The sequence below is a fragment of the Fusarium vanettenii genome (assembly GCF_000151355.1).
Source record: "Fusarium vanettenii 77-13-4 chromosome 4 genomic scaffold NECHAsca_19_chr4_3_0, whole genome shotgun sequence".
NCBI classification, from domain to species: domain Eukaryota; kingdom Fungi; phylum Ascomycota; class Sordariomycetes; order Hypocreales; family Nectriaceae; genus Fusarium; species Fusarium vanettenii.
The window spans coordinates 610,809-631,258 of NW_003315866.1; the positions used below are offsets into that span (position 1 = coordinate 610,809).

The window sequence follows — 20,450 nt, forward strand, 5'->3', positions numbered from 1 at the left end:
GGCGACAAGGGACACTGTTCTAGGCCTTGAAGCTTCATATTCGCCATTGTTTTCTGAACATCCTCCCTTGGACCACCACAATCATGGTTCTGAAAGTGCAAGCTCCTTCTGAGGCTCCAAGCGACTTTGACATTGAGCATGTCATCAAAAATGCATCCGTTTCAGAAAAGATCTCGTTGTTGTCTGGTAAGTCTTGATCTCCGAATCTTTGGATCCAAATTATATACTGACTTGTGCTGCGACGCAGGCCGAGATTTTTGGCACACAACTCCTCTCCCGAGATTTAACGTTCCCTCAGTCCGCGTGAGCGATGGGCCGAACGGCGTGCGAGGAACCAAGTTCATCGACGGCGTGCCAGCAGCATGTTTGCCTTGTGGTACTGGTCTGGCGGCCACATGGGATCAAGATCTCCTGTACCAGGCAGGCACTCTAATAGGCAACGAGTGCATAGCAAAGGGTGCACACTGCTGGCTTGGGCCAACAGTCTGTATCCAACGCTCTCCGCTAGGTGGTCGCGGCTTCGAGTCCATGGCAGAGGACCCTTATGCCACAGGCAAGCTGGCTGCCGCATACATCAAGGGCGTTCAGTCAACAGGAGTTGTGTCCGTTATCAAGCATTGGCTAGCTAATGACCAAGAACACGAAAGAGTTGGGGTCAGCGTCGTGGTGAGCGAGCGCGCCTTGAGAGAGATCCACATGCTCCCCTTCCAAATAGCCCTCCGAGACGCCGCACCTGGAGCTGTCATGTCTTGCTACAACAAAGTCAACGGAAAACATGTATCCGAAAGTCGAGATCTATTAGATGGTCTTCTCCGAGAGGAGTGGCAATGGAAGGGGCTGATCATGAGCGATTGGTACGTCACTAACACAGCATTGGGTTCACGTTAAGTTTGAGACTAACAACGATCCTTCCAGGTTCGGTACCTACTCAACCGCCGAAGCTCTCAACGCAGGACTAGACCTCGAGATGCCGGGACCGACCAGGCAACGCGGCCAACTACTGGACCTTGCAGTATCAACGCGAAAGGTATCACGGACGATGATAGATACACGAGCACGCAGCGTGCTGGAGTTTGTGCAAAGAGGCAACAAGGTTGCTGTGGCTTCTGAAGAAGGCGGTCGAGACTTTCCCGAAGACAGACAGCTCAATCGGCAACTAGCCGGTGATGGTGTCGTCTTGATGAAGAACGAGGGGGGCCTACTACCTCTCAAACGGTCATTCAAGAGCATCGCCCTTATTGGACCTAACATGAAGAACACGTCGTTTTGTGGTGGAGGGTCAGCACATCTCCAGCCATACTACACCGTTTCTCCTTTTGAAGGAATTGTCGACCAACTACCACCCGATGTCGACGTCAAGTACGAAATCGGCGCTTCGGCAAGTGGTTGGAACCCTCTCCTCCAAGCTTCGGGCGTCATGACACCAGATGGACGCCCTGGTCTGCGAATACGCTTCTACCGAGAACCTCCCACCGTCCCGGATCGCGAAATCATCGACGAGAGCTTATTACCCGAGTCTTCATGGCAACTCATGGGCTATTCACATCCGAAGTTGGAAAAGTTGTTCTACGCTGAAGTGGAGGGCGACTTTGTTGGGCAAGCTACAGGGCCTTTCGAGTTTGGTTTGGCTGTATATGGTTCAGCCCGAGTTTACGTCGACGGCCAGCTGTTGATCGACAACACTGCTGTGCAGCGAGGCGGCACCTTTTTCTTCGGCAAGGGCACTCTGGAGGAAAAGGCCGAGATACACATCATTCAGGGTCAGAAGTACAGGATCAAAGTCGAATACGAAAGTGCACCTTCATCCAAACTCGTCAAGCCTGGTGTGGTCAACTTCGGTGGAGGTGCAGGACGGCTCGGTCTCGTGAGAGTGATTGACCCTGAGGCATCCATCCGAGCAGCTGTTGATGCTGCAACACAAGCAGATGTGGCGATTCTATGCGCTGGCTTGACAAGAGATCAAGAATCCGAGGGTTTTGACCGTCAGCACATGGAGCTGCCAGGATTCCTTCGTCAACTTATCTCCGCCGTCTTAGATGCAGCACCCGACACCATCATTGTGTCACAGAGCGGTACACCCTTCAACATGTTGCCTTGGGCTACGCGCGCCAAGACGCATCTGCATGCCTGGATGGGGGGTAATGAGACTGGCAACGGCATCGCCGACGTTATTTTCGGCAAGATTTGTCCTAGCGGGAAACTGCCACTCTCTTTCCCAAGACGAATCGAGGACACACCAACATATCTCAACTTCGGAAGCGAGAGGGGACGTGTCATATACGGTGAGGACATCTACGTTGGATACCGATATTACGAGAAGGTGGATCGAGACGTGCTCTATCCTTTCGGGTAGGATGACTCCTTCTTGTTCATGCTGAGACGCAAAGAATTGAGCTAACATTATGCGCACAGCCATGGCCTCTCATACACAACGTTTACGTACTCGAATCTAAGCGTCACATCCTTACACGTGAACTTGGAAGTCACAAACTCGGGTACAGTTGCTGGAGCTGAAGCCGTTCAGCTGTACATCGCCCCCGACGAGGCAACATCCTCTATCGCGAGGCCCAAGAAGGAGCTCAAAGGGTTCAAGAAGGTACACCTACAACCTGGGGAAACGCAGCTGGTTCAAATACCACTGGATCGGTTTGCAACGGCGTTTTGGGACGAGGAGATGCATTGCTGGGTCTGTGAGAAGGGAGTGTACAGGGTGCTTGTAGGGTCCAGTAGTCAGAAGATATTGGTGGAAGGGAAGCTGGAGGTGATGGAAACGACGTGTTGGTCCGGGCTTTGAGTTTCTTGCAGACAACAAATAATGAATCATTTCAGTATTCCATGTATTCGTGGCGTTCTTCTTATTGTTGCGAATTGACTCGCTTTGAGACCCTATTTAGATCAAGAACCGTAGTCGCGCAGCTCAGATTTTCATTTTTGCATGATACAGGCCGTGATTCTCACGAAAATTTGGCGCGATGGTTGGTGGTCCAACTGCCAGCAAATGAGGCTATCACGAGGTGGGCGTAACGTGTGTGGGGTTGAGAGGGCGAAGGTTAGTCTTTTTTTAAATACTGAAATGACGTCATGTGGTGCTGACATAAGGCGCCGTTGAGCTTTCACGTGATGGGAGCTTTACTTTGGCTGCTTGAACAGGGGATGGAAACCGTACGACTTTTTCAAGAGTTCGCGACACCAAACCATGATATCACAAAGCCCGACAATTGGCGCGAAATCTGACCTTTCAGTACTTAAAAAATTGCATATAAAATCTCCTTCATTCATAGATCACTCCAAAACTTTCAGCAGTCCATCAAAACCGTGATTTTTATGCCATCTGGACTTGTTCATGAGAAATCGTCTCCCTACCCTATGTCTTCACTTTTGGGTGGGTCATTTGAGACAACGACCCCGGAAGCGGTTGGCCAATCTCGCCAAGCTGACCCTGGCTAGCGCATGCAACTTGCTGACGTTAGCTCCAGTCTAAAGTTGCTTGTGTCGGGGAGGCTCCCCGATGGCTAACACGGACGCCCGGACTTAAGTGCTGCTCGCTGATTGGTCTCAGCTGTCTCAGTCTCCAGAGAGTGATCTGGGGGAGGAGATGATCATGATTCTACCTTGGCGTTCTCCATTTACGATTTCTTGCCTCAAAGAACTCTCTCGGACTTTAGAGATACTGCCAGCTTAGAAATTGAGTCAAATGGTAGTTTAAATACTACTGCAACCCTCAATTCTTTGACGAGAAGCAATCAACGGCCCCTTCACCATCACCTCAAGAACACTGCGGTTCATCTGGCGACATCACGTTATCCGACATTTGAGATTTGGCCCCCGACAGTCATGACAGCGCGCACTGAGTTGGAGCTGGAGAATGGCACTTCCCCAACCCCAACACCAACAGAAAAGGAGGCGCAATCGGGGTCAAGTCAGTCGGACACGGGCCCAATCGATTGGGATGGACCAGACGATCCTGAGATGCCACTGAACTGGCCAAAGTCCAAGCGATGGATCAATACCATGGCGGTGTCGACGTTGACCCTACTGACGTTTGTGGCCCCTGACGGCAACACCAGAATCTTGCGCTGATCTCAACTCTTAGGCCCTTTGCATCTTCCATGATTGCACCCGCTGTCCAACTCATTATGGACGATATGAGTGAAACAAACCCTAACATAGGCTCATTCTCGGTATCAATATACCTTCTTGGGTATGCTTTTGGCCCTTTATTCCTCGCTCCACTCAGCGAGCTTTATGGCCGTCTTCCAGTATACCATATTTGCATGTTTCTCTTTCTCCTGACAAACATCGCATGCGCATTGTCTGTCAACATGCCCATGTTCATCATCTTCCGTCTGCTCACTGGACTGGTGGGTGCATGTCCCTTGACTCTTGGCCCGGCTAGCGTCGCAGATTGTTTCAGGCAGGTGGAAAGAGGCCGAGCGATGGCCATATGGAATATGCCAGTACTGCTGGGCCCGAGTCTTGGACCTGCAGTCGGGGCATATGTCTCTAGAAGTTTGGGCTGGAGGTGGAACTTTTGGCTCCTTGTTATTATGGTAAGATTAGGCATCCTTCAACAACAATTTCTTTTTGCTGACACTGGCCAACGTAGACTGGTGCTGTTCTAGCTGTTTGCCTCTTCATTCAGAAGGAGACTCACCATCCAACTCTGCTAAAGAAGAAGGAAAGGAAACTGCAAAAGTTACACGGCACTGAGCAGGTCTCTTCCACCCTCGCTTCCGACACGAAGAATCAGCTCCTCAAGAAAAGCCTGGCTCGTCCATTGAAGATGCTCTTTCTGTCGCCCATCGTTTTCGGCCTTTCTCTCCTGACTGCTATCGCTTACGGTACTCTTTACCTGCTGTTCACCACGGTGTCTGAAGTCTTCAGGACCAGATATGGAATAGTCACTAACGTCGGACTTGTTTACCTGGGCTTTGGTAGTGGTCAGATTGTTGGACTCTTCGTCTTTGGCTTGCTCTCGGACGCTATTGTGAAGAGACTGGCTAAAAAAGGCGGAGAGATGAAACCAGAGTATCGTATTCCCCTCATGATTCCCTGCAGCGCAATCATCCCTATTGGGCTGTTGGTATATGGCTGGACGGCTCAGTTCCGAGTCTTCTGGTTTGTGCCAATTATTGGCACATTCCTCATCGGCTTCGGGATGATCACGGTTTTTAGTTCCGTGAGCACCTACTTGGTCGACGCGTTCCCTGTTTACGCTGCGAGTGCTACTGCGGCCAACACTGTTCTGAGAAGTGTCGGCGGCGCCCTTTTGCCACTTGCTGGCCCGAAGATGTATGAGGCATTGGACCAAGGATGGGGTAATACACTACTCGCAGGGATATCCTTGGGTATGATTGGCATGATAGTTATGTCGTACAAGTATGGAGAAAGATTGAGAACAAAAGTTGAATACTAAGGTAGATATACTATTTAGGGGGAACAAAATTGGACACTTTAGCCCCAGGCCTTGGATAAGTACGTTTCTCCTCCGTGGGATCAAAAGTATAGAAGTTCAGCCACGGTCCCATGATTAATACAATTTCCCTGTTATTTCATGTCCATCGCGTAAGTGCCTCCTTTCCACATTAACCCTCCTCATCTGCCACCTTGTCTCGTTTGATCTCGTCTTCCACAAAATCCAGGAAGTCAAGCCCTAGGTCTGGCGGCAATTGCGTTTCTGAATGTCGGGAATCCATGGCCAGGGTAACGATGTTGGGACAGTCGTAGTTTTCAAGGACCCAGTTGCCGCCATCCTTCTTGGAGCCCCATATAGAAGTCTTTTCGTACCTCAACTGTCGGCACGCATTGAGAATACCGTTGTGATCCACAGGGCCATTTTGGCGGTGCCAGGATAAAGACTCGATCATGCAATCAAACACGCATTCCGATGACGGGGCCGCAAAGAGCGTATCGGGCGGCGGTCCAAAGATTGACTTGCCTAGCTCGCGACCAACGGCGATATCGAGTAAGAACCAGAATCGTGGCTCAGTATGGGAATCCAAGTTGATGTAGTCTTCCATACCCTTGCCGGTGTTGAAGTTCATTTCGAACTTGGGATCGGGCGATTGTCGGGCTGCATTGGCCTTGGTGAAGAGGACAAACTCAAGTTTGCGTGCTGGACAGGGCAAAGAGTGATTGCTGATGAGGTGAGCCAGGTGAAAATAATCGGATATCGGCTCATTTATAATTGCATAGACGTCAATGTCACTGATGCCAGGCTGGTATGCGCTGTATCCAGCCGAACCGAAAAGATGGACGGCCAAGAGGTTGTCCTTTAGTTCGTCATTGAGCCGCTGCACTAGTTCAAGGCAATAACGATCCAACTGGTCGTGTCCTGATTCTGTCGACTGGTGCTCGTCTTGGTCTGAATCTGGAAGAGGATCGGCCATTCTCGATAGGCGGGAAGGATGCCCCCTTCCGAGATTGATGTAGGAGGAGGATCAGATGGATTGCGAGTGATTGCAGGTCAAAGATAGATACGAGGATGGGGAACTTGGGCTGTCGACGTTTGATGACGTATTCATACGAGGTTGTGATTCATTGCTGACCATTATGTAAGGGGGTTGACGCCGACCTCTCATTGGGCTCTCCGCATCAGCATGTGTGCCATGGGAAGACATCTGGCATTGGCTGCCGATGGTAAAAGTTTCGGAACCAGCGTGACAAGAAACTTGCGATCTATATAGTACAAGGACTTGACAATACAATAGTGTTTCAAGAGAACAAAGACTGCAACTTGCATTCGCCCGTGACTTAGACAGCACGCTTGCGAATGGCCTCCGACAAGACTTTGCCAATGACTCCAGCACTGGGAGGATTCTGGCCAGTGATAAGGTTCTCACTCTTGCCGCTGGTAACGACCTTGACGCCAAAAAGCTGATCAGCCTTCTCGTAATGGCCACCGTGTTCCTGCAGCTTATCTTCAAGCAAGAAAGGCATTGCGTCGGTGAATTTATATGCCTCCTCCTCGGCATTGGAGAAGCCGGTGACTGTCTGGCCATCGACCATGTAGGTTCCATCTGATAGCTTGACATTGGCCAAGGCAGCTGGACCGTGGCAGACGGCTGAGACCAACTTGCCGGATTCGTAAAATTCGCGAATCAGAGCGTGTGACGTGCCATCTACGGCTAGGTCGAACATGGCTTGATTACCTTGTTAGTGTCTCATTGTGATTGAGGGAAAAAAGAACGTACGTCCGTGGCCTCCGACGAAAAAGATACCGGCATACTCATCAGACTTGCCAAGGAAGCTCTCAAGCTTTTGTGTGTTCTTCCAAACATGCCCCTTCTCTTTGAGAAAGACTTGGCAAGCTTCATCATTCTTGGCATCCTCAATCGAATACGGGTCAATAGGAGCTTCGCCTCCCTTAGGTGAAGCCATAATAAGGTCCACATGGGGAGCAAGGTCATTGTATGGGTGAACCAACTCGGGGAGATACCATCCCGTCTTCATGTTGGCCCGTGTGGGGAGGACATCCTGAGATGTAAGGACGACAAGAAGCTTCTGCTTGGTAGACATGATGTCGATAGACAAAGAGTAAAGATACTGGACGTGTTGTTTTCGTTACTTTGGGGCTTAGATAAGGTATTATAGAATAAGAGAATGCCTTTTTGTAGAAGCCATTTTTCGGACTTATCACGACTGCCGAAAAGCGACTCAGCTAGTGTGTCTCTTAACGCCGAAAACAAACTTGATGTCCCTGCAACCTACCTTGCAATACGAACCATCGGCTGTTAATGTCAAACTTTAATCCCAAAGCTTCAAATCAAGTTAGTTGTTGATTACATTTACCTCCGCTAACTCCGTGATCGAAGAAGCAACTCGAAACCGTTGACACGGGCAGCTTATGCATAAAGACTCGGTAGCTCCTTGCCAATGTTCTGTCTATTAGAAGTACGAGCCATTCTTCATCATTGTTAACTTTACTGGCACACCACGAAAGCAAACTTGAGTCTCTTCATTTCTCCTATTACTCAACCCACCCTCGAAATCACCACCAACATGGCCTTCACCATCACCGTTCTCTTTCCCAATGAGCCTGATGCCAAATACGACTTCGACTACTACGTCTCCAAGCACATGCCTCTAATTCAAGAGCGCTGGGGCAAATACGGCGTCAAGAGCTGGTCGGCAACGCAATTTACTGCTGGATTGGACGGTTCGCCAAGTCCCTACGCATTCGGATCCGTCGTCGAATGGGGAGATGCGGACCAAGTCAAGAATGCCTTCGCGGGGCCCGAGGCCGCTGAAATCATGGGAGATGTGCCCAACTTTAGCAACAAGCAAGCCCTTTTCCTTCTGGGCAGAGTCGCACCCTGAGTCCTTGCACGATTGCTGCAGGTTTAGGAGCTACTTGGGAGCTTCGTTACCGCAGCAGTGTTGAGGTTCAACCGAAATTTTGGATCAGATGTTTGCGAAGATTTGAAGTCAGCCGTTGGAAAAGGGTGGTTATGGGTCTTGAGGAACGCATTCTCTATGCCATGATCAATACTCATCTAGATGAATGAAAGATACTCGATTGGACTGTCAATTTTCTGGTCTGATATATGGCATGAAGTGCTGCGAAACTGTGCTGCAGATTTGCCTAGCAACCTCGCTACTCGCGTTGAAAGTATTGGTACTGTGAGTTCGGAGTGTATATATAACCATCCCCTCCATTTCTGAACAAATAGAAGACTGGCCTAGAAGGGAGCACAAAGTGTTCTTTTACTATACAATCTCTATGGCAACTGTGTTACCACCTTTAAAGACATCAACGTCACATGAACCTATACCAGCTCGGAATGCTCCTCTGGTGTAAGTAGACATTCTTAACACTAGGAACTAGGTAGTTGGTTCCTCCATTCTGCTTTATCATCAATAGAAAAATGATCTGGTGACACTTAAGAAAACAGTCTGAAGCAGTAAAGGTCACCATCACCTGTAAGCCTCTTCGGGCGATCCCAGGTCACCATTCTCCAGGCTTATGCTGATGTCCGACCTGTATCTCCACTTTCCAGGAAGCTGACGTGAGCAGCCAATCCTATATGGACAACCTACCTATGTGGGTAGGCACGGAGTAACCCTTTCAGTGTTCTGTGGCGTCGGGTTTCGATGTAGTTATGTTTTAATGACTGTGGCCTACGGTTGTGGCGAATGATCTCTAATGGAAACTTCATGGTGATGGACAGAGTCTTAGAAAATTTGTATGTGTAAATATATGCCTAATGTACAATACTAGCAGCTATCTCGAAAGACACACGATTCACCCTCAAACTATATAAACCGCCGCGTCTAGAAGCCAGTCTAGGCAACGACTATGTTCAACCCCTTCAAATCCTGTAGCATGACAATCCACCTTGTGTGGACTCAAGCATACCACGTCGTCTCTCTAGATCGGCCCTTTAAGCCTTGATAGACCTCATACGGCGAGCATGGAAGCTGGAAGAGCATCCGCTGCCCGAGCCGGTCGAGGGGCTGGCTGATCCGGCATCGGTGTCGAAATCAGTAGCCTCAGAAGCAGGAGCGGCAGAGGTGGAAGCAGGAGCTGTAGTATTGCCAACGGCAGAAGTAGGGGCAGGAGTATTGACAGGAGCAGAGCCAGAGTCCGACTCGCCACCGGCAACAGTCTCAGTAACATCGCCAGTGGCACCATCAGCAGTACCACGGATAGTGCCACCAGGAATGACATCAGGGCCAGGGGCGACGGGGTAGGAGGTGGAAGATCCCCAGAGGCTGAAGTTGACAGCCTCGTCGGACTCCTTGTAGACACCAGGAATCTTGACGCTCTGGCCGGGAATGCTGGTGGCGGTGTTGCCAGCGACCTCAATCTGAGCACAGGCATAGTAGAACTCGGCCTCGCCGTTGTGAGCGCCATGGAGACCAATGTGCTCGCCACGGACGAGGTACTGGCCATCGGGGATGGATGAAGGCACGTTGAACCAGACTTGGTCCTCCTTCCAGGTGCACCAAGCATCAGTGCGCAGGGACTCGGCGTTTCCAGCCTTGCAGATCAGAGTCTGGTGGATCTTGTACCAGTCACCGCTGCCATCACTGCTGGCAGCATCGGAGACGGGGCTGACATAGACCTGGGAAGGTCCGGGGTGCTCCATGCCGGTGCCACCGTAGGCCATCTTCAGGCCAACCTTGTCGCCAGCCTTGACCTTGAAGACCTGCGCAGCAGGGACCGCTCCCTTGTTGCAAGAGAAGTCGGCATCGAGAGGAGTGATGGAGCCGGAAGGAGGGTTCTTGAACTTGGTGGGCATGTAACTGTTCTGGTGCTTGCGAATGTAGGTGTTGGCGCTGCCCTCGAGGGCATCGTTGACAACAAGCTGGTCAAAGGTGTAGTGACCGTAGACGGAGGCGACGGAAGCCAGGACGGCAGAAGCGACAGAGAACTTCATGATTGCTGGAGTTGAGTTGGTAGTTAAAGTGAGAGATTGTGTCTTGAAGAGAATGCTGTAGCAAGGAGGTTGGCAGTAAAAGAGTGAATGGAATAGAGACTAGCTCTGAGAAACGAATGAATGAAATGAGATGAGGAAGCGATAGTGAGGAACGAAAAATTCTGATGTTGAGGGACCGTCATGTCTTTATATATCATGATTCCTTCTACCCGCTCTACGACGACATGCCATTCACAATGGGCTAAAGGATAAGCATGTTTCAAAGATGCAATACCAAGAAGTGCCGGTGAATGAAGCCGCTGGCCTTTCCCATTTCAGAAGTTCAGCTTGGCATACCATGCCCCCGCTCCTCTAAATGTTCCTTAATTTAGTGACAGGGAACCCTCGTGTAGTTCTTCAGCCGCTTGCATCAGATGCTGGGGCCGTTAGCTCGGCGGATCTTAATTCCTCTACTGAGGACCCCTGGGGCCTGCGCCCACATCCCGAGAGTTCTTGGCCCGAGACGCCGGTAAAGGAGTCAACTTTAGTGAGGTCTAGACCAAATGTCAGTGCGTTGACAGCGGGAGGAACAGAACATGTGATGGTCTTCAACGACATGTATTAAGGAACTGTGAGGTTCGATAGGTTGACCAAGATCGAAGAATTCCAGTAGATGATTGCCATGATGGCACTTTGAGCAGTTCCTGAACGGTCGACTCAACAATCCTTCAGATGCTAACCGAGGTGTCAAAGGTAGTTAATCTGGAACTCCTGTTCATGTCTCCACGTTGCCGCTGAAGATTGAAAGCCTAATGATTCGGTGACCGCTACCTACGAGATAGGTCAGCCGTTACTCATGACCTCTGTTTCAGTAGCCCACGCACCTGAGACAGAGGCCGGGATGGCTTGTGGAGATCTCACCCCCTATGTTCTTTGGGAATACAACACAGAGCCGATCTGTGCGAAGTTTCTCTTTTGAAGCTGGATTCTCCAGATCGTTTCGCCAGCTCTCTGATTGTTTAAGCTCAGAGAAGAATGGGTAGGAAAGCGATTAACACTGGTGTTTCACTGCTTAATGATTGGTCAAGGCGATGGTGTCAAGAGATCATTGAGAGCCCGGAATCTTTTCCATTTGTAAAGAACATCCCCCATAGAAGGAAATGGGTTGACATAAACTCCACTCATTTGGGCTCAGGAGGAAAATGACACACCCTCATCCCTTTCATCTTCGGCTATGGCATCGAGGTCGAAAATACAGCGCAATCTCGGCATCAAGCCACTTGACAAGGACCCAGATTAGAACCTATGGACCCCCTTTGTGACCCTAGAAGTTGAGTTTACTGGCTTGATGCAACAGTCAGTTCTTGTGGCAAACTTAGTTGTCGGTGGGTGTGAGAAGGTTGAGCCATCACGGAGATCTTGACCTTGTGAAGCCAGACCGTACTTGTTATGAAGCCCGAGCCCTCGAGCCTCAAGATGACGCTCAGGGAGCAAATAAATACAGTCCTGAAAGCCTTTGCACAGCATGGGGCTGTTATTTACAATGCTTCGTGGGTTACTGGAGCCTAGCCAGGAGGGTAGCCATGTTGTTTGTGTCTCCAGGGGGCATGGCTTCCTCATTCCATCACAGAAGATATATACTCCAAAACTACAATATACAAAGAAAGAAAGGCGCGGACCGTAGACCATAGCTCGCAACTCTCGACTTGCTTTCAAACAATCCCAAAATGTAGCCGCGGGATACATGCTGAAAGCGTCTTGCCAGGCATGTCGTATTTACCTGAGAGCCTGGACAACAGCGTCGTAGGCAGGCTTGGGCGAGTAGTTGTTATCAAAGAGGAGAGGGTTCTTGCCGGTACGCCACGAGTCCTGATCACGGACACCCCAGACGGTGATGCCGACGCACTTGGGGACGTTGAGGCAGGCCTTAGTAACGGTGGCGTAGTCGTTGGCAGGGGCACTAGCAATGTCAAGCTCGGTGATGGCAACCTCAGAGACACCAGAGCCGGCAAGAGCTTGGAGAGCGCCCTGGATGCCGGAAGCAGCGCCGGGGTCCAGGTGAGTCTGGGAGCCGATGCCATCAATGGGGATGCCAGCGGCGATCCACTTCTTAACATGAGCGACCATGCCGGTGGTGACCTTGGCGGCGTTGGCCGAGTCGAGGCTGTAGTCGTTGATGTATAGTTTGGCATTGGGATCAGCGGCTCTGGCGGCTCTGAAGGCGATGCCAACAAAGTCCTCACCGAGGACGCGAGAGAAGACGGAGTCACGGAGACGACCATCCCACTCGAAGATCTCGTTGACGACATCCTAATTCAGTTAGTCACCTTCTCAGGGAATCTCTGGTTAGATGAATGCGTGCTTACCCAGGCGTAGATCTTGCCCTTGTAGCGACCAGCAACGGTCTTGATGTGGTTCTCAATGACCTGAGTAAGAGTGTTGCGGTCATTGATGCTCTGGACCCACTGAGGCAGCTGCGAGTGCCAGAGAAGGGTATGGCCTCGGACCTTTAGGCCATTCTGTTGGGCAAAGTTGACGACCTGGTCGGCACCAGCAAAGTTGAACTGGCCACGCTGGGGCTCAGTGGCATCCCACTTCATGCTGTTCTCGGCAGTAACCTGGCCAAAGTTGGCCTTGATGATGGCATTGTTCTTCTGGTTACTGAGGAGGTTGGGGTCGGTGATGGTGCCGTAGTACTTTTTGCCCTTGTTGATGATGAGCTTGTTGATGCTATTTGGGGACTGACGGGGCTCGACGTTGGCGGGGGCGGCCGCGACCAGCGAGGCTGCGAAGAGGAAAGAAGAGAACTTCATGTTGAGCTGTTGATAGTTTGAGAGAATGGAAGAAAGTCAAAAGAGAGCGATGTCCTGCAGTAGGAAGAGAGAATGTGCGAGGAATAGAGAGGAAAGGAGAGCAAAGTTGACCATGGGCGGGTGGCAAGTGCTACGAAGAGAAGTACGGAGCAGGACATTATACATTAACTCCGTTAATGCCAAATTTTGATGTTATTCGGCATCACTAGTGTATCATTCGGAGAAGCACGGTCCGTTGTTTCTTTGGTGTTCTTCTGGAATTGGCCCTGGCCCCATTGGAGGAAGAATGCAGCCGAGCCTCACGTTTCATTTTCTACGACCTGGAGCAGGGGTCATCTGCCTAAATTGAACCCCGAGCCTCTGGAAACAGAACATGGGGCCGTCGCCGCCGAATTTGTACCCTTGGTTTTCGTTTATTAAACGTCCTTGGCGTATTTCCTCTCCACGATTGGACCAGTTAGGGTCGATAACGTCGTATTTCGTTCTTCGCTATCTTGACCTTAACGAGAAACTTTTCAAGGATGTTTTTTTGAAGCATCACCAAGTTCACAAGGAGGAACTTTTCACAAATTTTTCACCAGAGAAGTATGCCGTGTCACATAGTTCGATCTTTGTTGCTTACTTACTGACCAGTGCATCTCACAGCCATCCGCTCTCGCGCATCTTGCGCACCTCTTCCTCGACCCTCTACAGCTTTAGGGGAGATCGTGGAAGGCTGCCTCTTGCCGAGTAACTAGAGCGAGTTATCCCTTGCTAGCCTTGACAGATGAAAAGCGGGATCAATCTACTCGAGACATCCTACCGCGTTGTGGCGTTATCAGTGCTCTCTCTTCTTCGCTACTTTCTCCTCACTTGGATCGTTTGGCAGAGAACTCGGTGGGGCCTCAGATCCTTCAGCTGTTTCAGAACCTCGTTTACAACGTAGTCGTTTCAGCCCACCTACGGACACGGCATCAGCTTTCCAACTGATATCCGCTCTGAATCGGATGTTCGGCAATCACCTCGGCCTGGTTTGACAGGGTAGAATCCCACTAAACTTGCGAGGTAGCTAGTACATCTGTGATATGGTTAGTTCTTGGAGGCTGCTGTCAAACTCGAACCGCTCCCTATGTGCAGATGATCTCAACATGTTAATTAAACAACATACGTGCCGCCCAAGCCGTGAAACCTGTAGTAATTAAAGCCAATTCTAGTTGATTACGAGTCTGCTCACTTGATTCCGAGTTATCCATGTTAGAGACGCGGCGTGATATGATGATACTGAGTGCTACAAATGTATAATAGAGGTCTGTCTGAATTGTCTGCATTGCGTTGCTTCTCAAGTTCTTTCGTGCATCGCAGTCGACTTTTGCTTGATTCTCTTCATTAAGTCGTTCTTTATTTTCTACCTTATTCGAAATGCAATTCAACAAGTTGTTGCCCCTCCTTGTCACGGCGCTGGCGTCTGTGTCCGATGTCGTTGATGCTTCTGCTTGCAGGCACCAGAAGCCAAATACTGCTGTTTCCCATGCCGATCCTGTCACTAAAACTCCCCATTCAACCCTTTCCACCATCGCCAAGTCTAAGGCCACTAGTACGTCTGTTGTCAAGGCTGTTGTGAAGCCTGCAGCCTCCGCTGCTTCTTCAGCCCCTGTCTCTGAGGAAGCCTCCACCTCTGAAGTCTTCACGGGCTTGGGAACTCGGTATGGTCTGTCCGATGGCTGTACCGAGGAAGACTGCTGGCAAAGTGGCGCCTGTAGCTTTGTCGACTACGATTTGCCCTCGAGTCTGGATGGTTCTACCTGCGTCTCGGATGATATCTGGAATGATGGTGCCAACTGCGGCGGTTGTATTTCCGTCACTTACAAGGGTGTCACTTTGAAGATCATGGTGAGAACTGGTCCTTTTCCTGGGGTTCCGGCCCTTGTAGTAGATACACAACTAACTCTTTCCTAGGTAACCAACAGGACTGGCGGAAATGCTACTCATCTTGATATGACCCCGTCGACCTGGTCGAAGCTGACCAAGGGTTATTCCGGAGGTGGAGTTGACGGCATTGAATGGGAATGGATAAAATGCCCTCTTCCAGAGTCGTCATCTCTTCAAGTTCACATGCACAAAGGAGCTTCTAAGTACTGGTTCGCTGCCACTATTGAGAATGCTGTCCTCCGCACCAAGAAGGTTGAGGTCAGCAGCGACAACGGCAAGACCTGGCAAGTTTGCACCCTTCATGATCCCAACATGTACATTTTTGACGACAAGACTCTCCCTGGTGACACTGCCTATGTCCGTGTTACCGACATCAACGGTGGTCAGGTTATCGTGAAGGATGTTGTTCTCAAGTCTGGCGTGGTGACCAAGGCTACCTAGGCGCTTTGATGGCTGGGTAGGGACCTAGGGGTTGAGAGGAGAGGCTTAGTGCTGAGGCGATTCGGGATGCTGTAAAACTTCCTTCTTGTATTATTTACTACTTCTTCATATAAATAACCAGTGCATGATAGGTAATTAATTCTAGCAAGAGTACTTATTTAATAGAGACTTGATAGTTGAATCAAGCAATTGACTTATCATCCTTGGCATCAGCTTCAATGTCCTCAGAGACCCTGGCACCTGATAGCGTCTTCGTGTCCTTGAACCGTCTGATGGGGATGTTCATCGCGAACAATTGCTCGATTTCTTCCAGTGTACGCCCTTGAAGCTCTGGAATGCAGAAGTAGGTGAATAGCACGGCAAGCACGGCGAACGAACCGTAGATGAAGCCGACCTTTGACTGGAGATTTGCGTAAGGCGGGAACAGAAGATACGGGAGAGTGAATGCGGTGACAAATCTGGAGTAACGCGGCAATATCAGCAATCTGTTCAAAGACCCATGGGATGTTTGAGGTGACACTTACTGCATGATTACGTTAATCACAGACCCGGCCCTGTAAGACATGTCTCGCAGCCTCTGATTCGGGATCTCCGCGCTTAGAATATGTGAGTTTGGCGACCATCCACACGTCCAGCCCACAACAAAGACGATCATCATGGCTACAATGGCCGAGTTCTTTGCGTTGGAGGCTGGGACAACCGTTCCAATGATGCCCATCGCCATCAGAGCTACGGCTTGAATCGAACCTCCGATCATCAAAAGGCGTCTAATGCTAGCGGTTAGCCAATATGTTGATCATGCCTTGAGGGTTACTGACCGTCGTCCAACAATATCGCAGCCCCACATGGTCGCGATGGCCACGACAAGAGCGACAAAGGACTTGATCAAGTTGATGTTGAAAGGGTTGATCGTGCCCAGTGACTTGATGTAGACAGAGCCATACACCAAATGAAAGGTGTAGCCAGTCGTCTGGAGGAAGAAGTTGATACCGATGACAATAAATGTTTGACGAATATTGGCCTTCCAGAACAGTTCCTTGAACGTTCCTTTCTCTTGGTAGCGGGACGAAGCGGTTTCCAAGAGGCCGTACTCTGACACGATCCCATCTTCGGTCATCTTGCCCTCCCTGAGCTTGCGAAGTGCTGCGAGGCCTTCCTCATGACGAGCCTTGCCGGCGAGCCAACGAGGAGACTGAGAGTTGACATATTGTTAGCCTTACCTAGAACAAAAAGGGCAGAATACGGAGGGGCCTACCTCTGGGACAAACCAGATAGCACTGGCGACGATGGTTGGGACGAAGAAAAAGAGGCCGTACGGGATCTGCCACGACGCATTGCTTTGGATATCGCTAGTTCCACGAGTAATAATGCTCACAATAAGGCCGCCAAGCTATACTTCTGATCAGTACCCACCTCAAGTAGCCCCTTTCTTTGGAGGGGCTTGGCCAGATCGCGGGGAAAAGACTTACAATGACACTGGTCTGGTAAGTGGATACAACAAAGCCTCTAGATCGCGCAGGTACGATTTCGGATTGGTAGATGGGGACCACGGCAAGTTCCATGCCGATGTAGACGTCTATGAGATGAGACTTGTTAACTTGTCTGCTCTCAAGTGAGCAACAAAAGGTGGCAACACGAACAGTTGAGAACGCGACCAGCTAAGAGATGGTCCCTATTCTTTGCAGTGACGACAATGGCAGCTGCGGCGATGGCCCAAATACTCATGGTGAAAACACACATACGCCTGCCCCAGCGGTTGCTGACATAGCTGCCCGCAAGGAGACCTGTATCGTTGTTAGCGGGTGATGGGGAGGGACTGGGTCCGGGTCTGAAACATACCGATCATGAAGCTGATGTATGGGAGTGAATTGAACAGAGACAGCCATTGAGGATCGATGATGTGCTTCTTCGCAGTCGGGCTCCATGTACCAAATTGCTTCTCAAAGTAGTTCATTGCTTGGGTTCCAGAGAAGACGGACATCTCGAACCCAAAGTTGAACTGAGAGAATGCAATCAGCAATACCGTCAACGTCAGCCGGACGTTGAAGGTGGCGCGCAAGTCGAGGCCGTGTTTTTGAGTTGTCATGGTGCAGAACTATGAGGCCTTGAGAGGTTGTTTGGTGGATTGAGATGATGTATAGAAAGCTTCGGAACACGATCTTGTTTATATAGAGGTCTTCAACTCAGCTCTTCATCCATAGCCAGAATGGTGCAATCGGCATTTCCATACTGAGCGCAAGAGATGGAGCGAAGTTTGCAAAGTCCAGGCCCACATCGTCCCAAAGATACACCGACCCAACATCGCTTGAAGTCGTCTTGATCTCCAGAAATCTTGCTAGCGTCTCTTGGCTTCTGGGGCTGAGGGCACATGACAAGCTCATGGCGCATCCTACCCGTCTACCCGCCCGCCGTTCCGTTGCGGACGACCCCTCTTCATGTTCGCTTACCATTGGACTCAGTGGGACACTCCCGCTTACCCGTCTTTCCGTGTCAGTGTCAGTTGATGGCTTATTTGGCTCCTCTACGCTACTAATGTGTCTAATCTCGTTACAGCATTTGGGGAATTATTAATATGACCATTCGTCTTTTTTCCTACAAGGATGAGGAATTGTTTTGTCTCAATTTCGTCATCAAGTAAGAACAAGGCGAAACATCCTCTTCTCATTATCGAGTCCAACTCTCCGAGCAAGACGACAGTATCGACTACTATCCCCGAACCTAAACATCAGCCCATCATGACGAAGCGGCCGAACTTTCTCATAATCGTCGCCGATGATCTCGGTTTCTCTGATCTTGGCTGCTATGGCTCAGAGATCAACACTCCCAACCTCGACAAGCTGGCGCAGGGTGGCGTTCGAATGACCAACTTCCATACTGCGGCTGCCTGCTCACCAACGCGATCCATGCTTTTTTCTGGTACTGACAACCATATCGCCGGTCTTGGAGAAATGGTAGAGTATATGATGTCGTTCAAAGAGTACTTCAAGGACAAGCCAGGGTATGAAGGATACCTCAACTGGAGAGTGGCTGCTCTCCCAGAGGTACTTCAGGATGGTGGTTATCACACAATATTTTCTGGTAAATGGTAAAGCCATCATTCGGTTTCTAACGGCCAATCGCAATGCTGATATTCCGCTTTCTACAGGCACCTCGGCCTGACCAAGGAGTTCTCCCCCTCCTCGCGAGGGTTTAGCAGAGATTTCTCGTTTCTCCCCGGCGCTGGCAACCACTTTGGCTATGAGCCTCAGCTTCAAGACGACGTCTATTTCCCCGCCCTCTCGAGCAAAGGACACTGGATGGAGGATGGAGCATTTTTCGACCATGAGGATCTTCCGAAGGACTTCTACTCAACAACCACCTTTACGGATAAGATGCTTGACAAGTTCAGGTTCAGGACGGAAGAGGAGAAACAGAAGCCATTTTTCGCAACCTTGGCTTTCACGGCGCCACACTGGCCACTCCAGGCGCCTAAGCATATTGTGGACAAGTACCGTACGTATTCTTCTCCCTGTCAAATAGACTCTCTGCTGATGCAACACAGACGGCAAATACGACCAAGGTCCAGATCACCTAGCCGCTTCCCGCCTACGCCGTCTTATCGAACTCGGTCTTGTGAGCCAGACTGCCCAAATACCAGACCCCGTAGGCGTACAGGGTTACGAATGGAGCTCCATGACAGCAGAAGCCAAAGCTAGATCAGCCCGGGCAATGGAGGTGTATGCTGCCATGGTGGAGATGGTTGACGATGACGTAGGGCGGGTGTTGGGACATCTGAAGGAAACCGGCGAACTAGACAACACGTTTGTCCTCTTCATGTCGGACAACGGAGCAGAAGGAGCCTCGATAGAGGCAGCGCCGGTCAGTATATGCTTCATTCTTCCGTTTTGCTATGGACTTTACTCTGACATGGTTACTGCAGATTATGGGCGGTACTAAGACGATGGCCTACATATTCGACAAATACTACAACAACAGCCTCGAAAATATTGGTCGTCCAGATTCCTTCGTTTGGTATGGTAAGTTAAACAACAATCATGATGGTAATTTAGATCACATGTTGATTCAAACAGGACCACGCTGGGCCTGCGCTTCTACAGCTCCTAGTAGGGGTATGAAGTCCTGGGTTCTCGAGGGCGGCATCCGTTGCCCATGCATAGTATCCTACCCTCAATGGCCCACAAAACTTGGTGCCGTCACGGACTCCTTCACGAGCGTCATGGATATTCTGCCAACAATCCTACAGCTAGCGGATGTGCCTCACCCAGGCAAAACCTTTCGTGGACGCGAGGTGGTACCGCCCCGAGGCAAATCCTGGGTCAATCACCTGTCATCTGGTAACGACGCAAGAGTTGGCGTGTATGATGAAGAGGTTGATATTCACGGCTGGGAGTTTCTAAATCACAAGGCAATCAGAAAGGGCAACTGGAAAGCGGTTTGGATCAGCGCGCCGCGTGGAAAGAATGAGTGGGAGCTGTATGACGTTGAGAAGGATCCGTCTGAGCTGTCAGATCTCGCTGCTGGGCGGCTAGATATCCTGGAAGAGATGATCTTTCACTGGGAGCAGTATTATTCGGAAACAGGGATGATACCGACTCCTATGTTGGGCCATCGTCCATAGACAGTAGCTTGGAAACATCATGTGCACCAGTACTTCATATAGCTATTCGCAGAATGCATCGAAGATGCTTTAGATTTGAAGTGCCACACTCGAGGCAGACGTTATGGCTGTAATCCGCTGTTGAAGATATCTCACTCCTACTTCCCAGTCCAATTGTTAGTCACATGGATCTATCTCCTGTCCATATTCCCTCTGTCAAGCCAGGCAGCTTCTTTTCCACCCGTCGATACATCAATTGATGGCAGGGGAGCAAAATATGGTAGTTTATTTACTCAATATCGGTCCTGAGCCTAATGCCGCATGTCTTGC

The 20,450-nt window shown here is 50.2% G+C and overlaps 10 protein-coding genes across 10 annotated transcripts; 5 read left to right on the forward strand and 5 right to left on the reverse strand.

The window, feature by feature from the left end:
- Positions 1-83: 83 nt before the first annotated feature.
- NECHADRAFT_39407 (uncharacterized protein) lies at positions 84-2,794 on the forward strand (the record flags this gene model as incomplete). The annotated part of the gene is made up of 4 exons (XM_003045494.1): positions 84-186; positions 248-854; positions 916-2,349; positions 2,413-2,794. 4 exons carry the CDS (start codon positions 84-86, stop codon positions 2,792-2,794), a joined length of 2,526 nt encoding a protein of 841 aa, XP_003045540.1.
- Positions 2,795-3,834: 1,040 nt separating this feature from the next.
- NECHADRAFT_39233 (uncharacterized protein) lies at positions 3,835-5,416 on the forward strand (the record flags this gene model as incomplete). Its single annotated transcript, XM_003045495.1, has 3 exons — positions 3,835-4,040; positions 4,094-4,550; positions 4,643-5,416. The coding sequence occupies 3 exons, from the start codon at positions 3,835-3,837 to the stop codon at positions 5,414-5,416; spliced, it is 1,437 nt and encodes a 478-aa protein (XP_003045541.1).
- Positions 5,417-5,585: 169 nt separating this feature from the next.
- On the reverse strand, positions 5,586-6,389 carry NECHADRAFT_79705 (uncharacterized protein; the record flags this gene model as incomplete). Its single annotated transcript, XM_003045622.1, has 1 exon — positions 5,586-6,389. The coding sequence occupies one exon, from the start codon at positions 6,387-6,389 to the stop codon at positions 5,586-5,588; it is 804 nt and encodes a 267-aa protein (XP_003045668.1).
- Positions 6,390-6,660: 271 nt separating this feature from the next.
- Positions 6,661-7,547, reverse strand: NECHADRAFT_60634 (uncharacterized protein). The gene is made up of 2 exons (XM_003045623.1): positions 7,194-7,547; positions 6,661-7,142 (listed from the first exon to the last, which is right to left on the reverse strand). The coding sequence occupies exons 1-2, from the start codon at positions 7,516-7,518 to the stop codon at positions 6,754-6,756; spliced, it is 714 nt and encodes a 237-aa protein (XP_003045669.1). The 5' UTR covers positions 7,519-7,547; the 3' UTR covers positions 6,661-6,753.
- Positions 7,548-8,001: 454 nt separating this feature from the next.
- NECHADRAFT_79707 (uncharacterized protein) lies at positions 8,002-8,831 on the forward strand (the record flags this gene model as incomplete). Its single annotated transcript, XM_003045496.1, has 4 exons — positions 8,002-8,307; positions 8,500-8,622; positions 8,750-8,796; positions 8,828-8,831. The coding sequence occupies 4 exons, from the start codon at positions 8,002-8,004 to the stop codon at positions 8,829-8,831; spliced, it is 480 nt and encodes a 159-aa protein (XP_003045542.1).
- Positions 8,832-9,581: 750 nt separating this feature from the next.
- NECHADRAFT_27580 (uncharacterized protein) lies at positions 9,582-10,373 on the reverse strand (the record flags this gene model as incomplete). Its single annotated transcript, XM_003045624.1, has 1 exon — positions 9,582-10,373. A coding segment is annotated over one exon (792 nt), but the record flags the coding sequence as incomplete, so codon positions are not given.
- Positions 10,374-12,137: 1,764 nt separating this feature from the next.
- NECHADRAFT_39302 (uncharacterized protein) lies at positions 12,138-13,174 on the reverse strand (the record flags this gene model as incomplete). Its single annotated transcript, XM_003045625.1, has 2 exons — positions 12,138-12,671; positions 12,728-13,174. The coding sequence occupies 2 exons, from the start codon at positions 13,172-13,174 to the stop codon at positions 12,138-12,140; spliced, it is 981 nt and encodes a 326-aa protein (XP_003045671.1).
- Positions 13,175-14,791: 1,617 nt separating this feature from the next.
- Positions 14,792-15,523, forward strand: NECHADRAFT_28747 (uncharacterized protein; the record flags this gene model as incomplete). The annotated part of the gene is made up of 2 exons (XM_003045497.2): positions 14,792-15,043; positions 15,110-15,523. Coding segments are annotated over 2 exons (666 nt in total), but the record flags the coding sequence as incomplete, so codon positions are not given.
- Positions 15,524-15,704: 181 nt separating this feature from the next.
- On the reverse strand, positions 15,705-17,609 carry NECHADRAFT_93134 (uncharacterized protein; the record flags this gene model as incomplete). Its single annotated transcript, XM_003045626.1, has 6 exons — positions 15,705-15,981; positions 16,048-16,290; positions 16,342-16,715; positions 16,993-17,099; positions 17,164-17,307; positions 17,363-17,609. The coding sequence occupies 6 exons, from the start codon at positions 17,607-17,609 to the stop codon at positions 15,705-15,707; spliced, it is 1,392 nt and encodes a 463-aa protein (XP_003045672.1).
- Positions 17,610-18,258: 649 nt separating this feature from the next.
- On the forward strand, positions 18,259-20,141 carry NECHADRAFT_39252 (uncharacterized protein; the record flags this gene model as incomplete). The annotated part of the gene is made up of 5 exons (XM_003045498.1): positions 18,259-18,608; positions 18,669-19,015; positions 19,065-19,381; positions 19,443-19,539; positions 19,594-20,141. 5 exons carry the CDS (start codon positions 18,259-18,261, stop codon positions 20,139-20,141), a joined length of 1,659 nt encoding a protein of 552 aa, XP_003045544.1.
- Positions 20,142-20,450: the final 309 nt, after the last annotated feature.

What these genes read in the sequence shown, in the direction of transcription:
- NECHADRAFT_60634 (XM_003045623.1), bottom strand. Translation starts at nt 7,518, where the DNA reads ATGTCTACCAAGCAGAAGCTTCTTGTCGTCCTTACATCTCAGGATGTC. An exon ending in TTTCGTCGGAGGCCACGGAC is followed by an intron (nt 7,143 to 7,193) that starts GTACGTTCTTTT and finishes AAGGTAATCAAG; the next exon opens with CCATGTTCGACCTAGCCGTA.